Genomic DNA, 2,495 nt, shown 5'->3' on the forward strand with positions numbered 1-2,495 from the left:
CCGGCTCGCTGGGGCCATCCAGGCTTCTGTGTCTTAGTAATACTAATAAGAGCCACCGCGGTGGCTCAGAGGTTAAGACGCTGAGCCGCAGACCGGAAGGTCTGTAGTTCAGCAGTTCGAGACCCAGGTTGCCGCATGACGGAGTGAGCTCCCGTCTCTGGCCCCTGCTCCTGCCAGCCTAGCAGTTCGAAAGCAAGAAACTGCAAGTAGATAAACAGGTACCGCTTCGGTGGGAAGGTAACAGCGTTCCGTGCGCCTTGGTGTTTAGTCATGCCGGCCACATGACCACGGAAATGTCTTCGGACAGCGCTGGCTCTTCGGCTTGGAAACGGAGATGAGCACCGCAACCCTAGAGTCGGATTCGACTGGCTTTCGAGCAAGGGAAACCATTAATACCAATGAGATGGGCAAAATATTATCCATTCCAAAGAGAAAAAAGCCAAATACTGTTTCCCTCAAAGAAGAATTAATTTGTGAAGTTCACCACCACAAGATGGCCGCTAGTTCAGGTGCCTATAAGAGGGGATCAAACAAATTGATGAGGTCAGTCAGTGGCCATTAGTAGCCATGACCAATGCTCCCTCTAAGCTGTGGAGGCTTGTGAGCAAAAATTCTACTTTGCGAGCTCCTGGCATTAAAGTAGTGAGCGAGCGATTTGGCTACTGCATAAATTAGTTTGCTCTGGAGGCCTCCTTCCTGAGCTGAGACAAAAAATGTGTGAGCTGGAGCCTGAAAAACTGTGAGCTAGCTCACACTAGCTCAGCTTAGAGGGAACACTGGCCATGGCAGCTAAGTAGAACCTCCAAGTTCAGAGGCGATAATAACCCGTCTGGGACGGGTGATAGCTCAGTCAGAAGATTCCACGTTGACTGCCCACGTCTCCAGCTAAGAATGGTTCAGAAGACCTCCACCTGGGGAGCGGCTGCCAGTCAGAGTAGACAACACTGACCACGGTAGACCGAAGGAAGGTTGTTCCACGTGTTCATATCTGTACTACTGCCGGGAGGGGGGCACCCACAGGAGGAAAGGTTTGGCCTGGTGAGTGACTAGAAGGCCTTCTGGTGCCGTCTAACTGGCCACGGTGTAGACACAAGGGCCAGGTCCTTTTCTGTGGCGGCTCCTACCTGGTGGAATGAGCTCCCGGAGGAGTTTACAGTTCCGCAGGGCCTGTAAGACGGAGCTCTTCCGCCAGGCCTTCAAGTAGGAGCCCTCGCCGCCACTACCGCCAACGTGTGACTGCAGAGCAGCTCCGCCGGGTTGGGCTGACTAGCCACCTGAACGTCGTGGCCTAATCTGGGGAGGGGAAGGGGAATCTGTTGTGGGGAAGGGAAGGAGTTTGTGAGCCGCTCTGAGACTCCTTTGGGGAGTGAAGGGCCATGGGGTATAGATCCAATCTCTTCTCCTCTTCTTCAAAGCTCCTTTTGGCAGACTCTTGAAAGCTCATACCTCGAAAATCTAGTCGGTCTCTCTTGTTGGTGCTACTGGACTAGAATCTGGTTGCCAGCGGCTACGCTCTGAAAGTCATGCTGGCTATCCAATCTCTTCTCCTCTTCTTCAAAGCTCCTTTTGGCAGACTCTTGAAAGCTCATACCTCGAAAATCTAGTCGGTCTCTCTTGTTGGTGCTACTGGACTAGAATCTGGTTGCCAGCGGCTACGCTCTGAAAGTCATGCTGGCTTAGACGGGGCTCTGAGGCAGTGTGCGACAGAGACACGTGTCCAGCTCCTGGTGGATTTCAGAATACCTACCGGAAGGATTCGTAGTCTGTAAGCGGAGAAGCGGCAAAGCAGAGAGGCCGACTTCCCCAGGGGTCCTCCTGAGGTCACTGTACGCCTCCAAGTCTGCGACCCTTGGGGAGTTTGTCCCTGGAGCAGAGGTTTCCCAGAAGCCTCCGTCTTGCGCTGAGGCTGCGTGGGGGATGCCCGGGGGAAGGGCGAGAGTGTCTGGTGCCTCCTGCGGAGATCTCCGGTGCGAATGTGGCTTTGAGAGTGCTTCGTGGGAGCTTCTTTCCAGGATGGTTTGGGGGTTCTCTCTCCTTCGCTCTGTCCTCTCTCGCTGGCCTTTTGGAGTATCCCACCTCGTCCTGACTCTGTTCTCTCTCTCTCTCTCTCTCTCTCCCCCTCTCTCGCTTTGTCTCTTCCAGGGGTGGCCATCAGCACTTACGCCAAGTACTGTTACAACAAGCTTCAGAAAGCGGCCTTGACGGGAGCCAAGAAGGTAGGTCCACCCTTATAATGCGGATTTCGGAGGTGGTCGGCCATTGCAGAGAGCCCAGTGTTGGCATTTAGGAGGGCACAGTGGCTCAGTGGCAGAGCATCTTCCCGGGCGTGCAGACGTCCCCAGCTTCAGCCTCCGGCACCTCCAGCTAAAAGGATCCGGTGGTGGGTGATATGAAATGCTTTTTTCTGCCTGAGACTCTGGAGAGCCGCTGCCAGTCTAGAGAGGCAGAAGAAGAAGGCAGGTTTGGTTTTATACCAGGAAGAGTTGTTCCACAGT

The 2,495-nt window shown here is 54.2% G+C and overlaps 1 protein-coding gene across 1 annotated transcript in view; it reads left to right on the forward strand.

Annotated features, from left to right (window-relative positions):
* LOC107124880 (rho GTPase-activating protein 39-like) overlaps positions 1–2,216 on the forward strand; it is a gene marked incomplete at its 3' end in the record, with an annotated part of 33,472 nt that extends 31,256 nt beyond the window's left edge. The window contains exon 3 of the mRNA XM_015428383.1: positions 2,143–2,216. Within this exon, the coding sequence (XP_015283869.1) occupies positions 2,143–2,216 (74 nt within the window). The remainder of the gene's footprint in view (positions 1–2,142) is intronic.
* Between the last annotated feature and the right edge of the window lie 279 nt (positions 2,217–2,495).

This window comes from Gekko japonicus, unplaced genomic scaffold (assembly GCF_001447785.1).
Source record: "Gekko japonicus isolate JY-2015 unplaced genomic scaffold, Gekko_japonicus_V1.1 scaffold6119, whole genome shotgun sequence".
In the NCBI taxonomy this organism is placed as follows: domain Eukaryota; kingdom Metazoa; phylum Chordata; class Lepidosauria; order Squamata; family Gekkonidae; genus Gekko; species Gekko japonicus.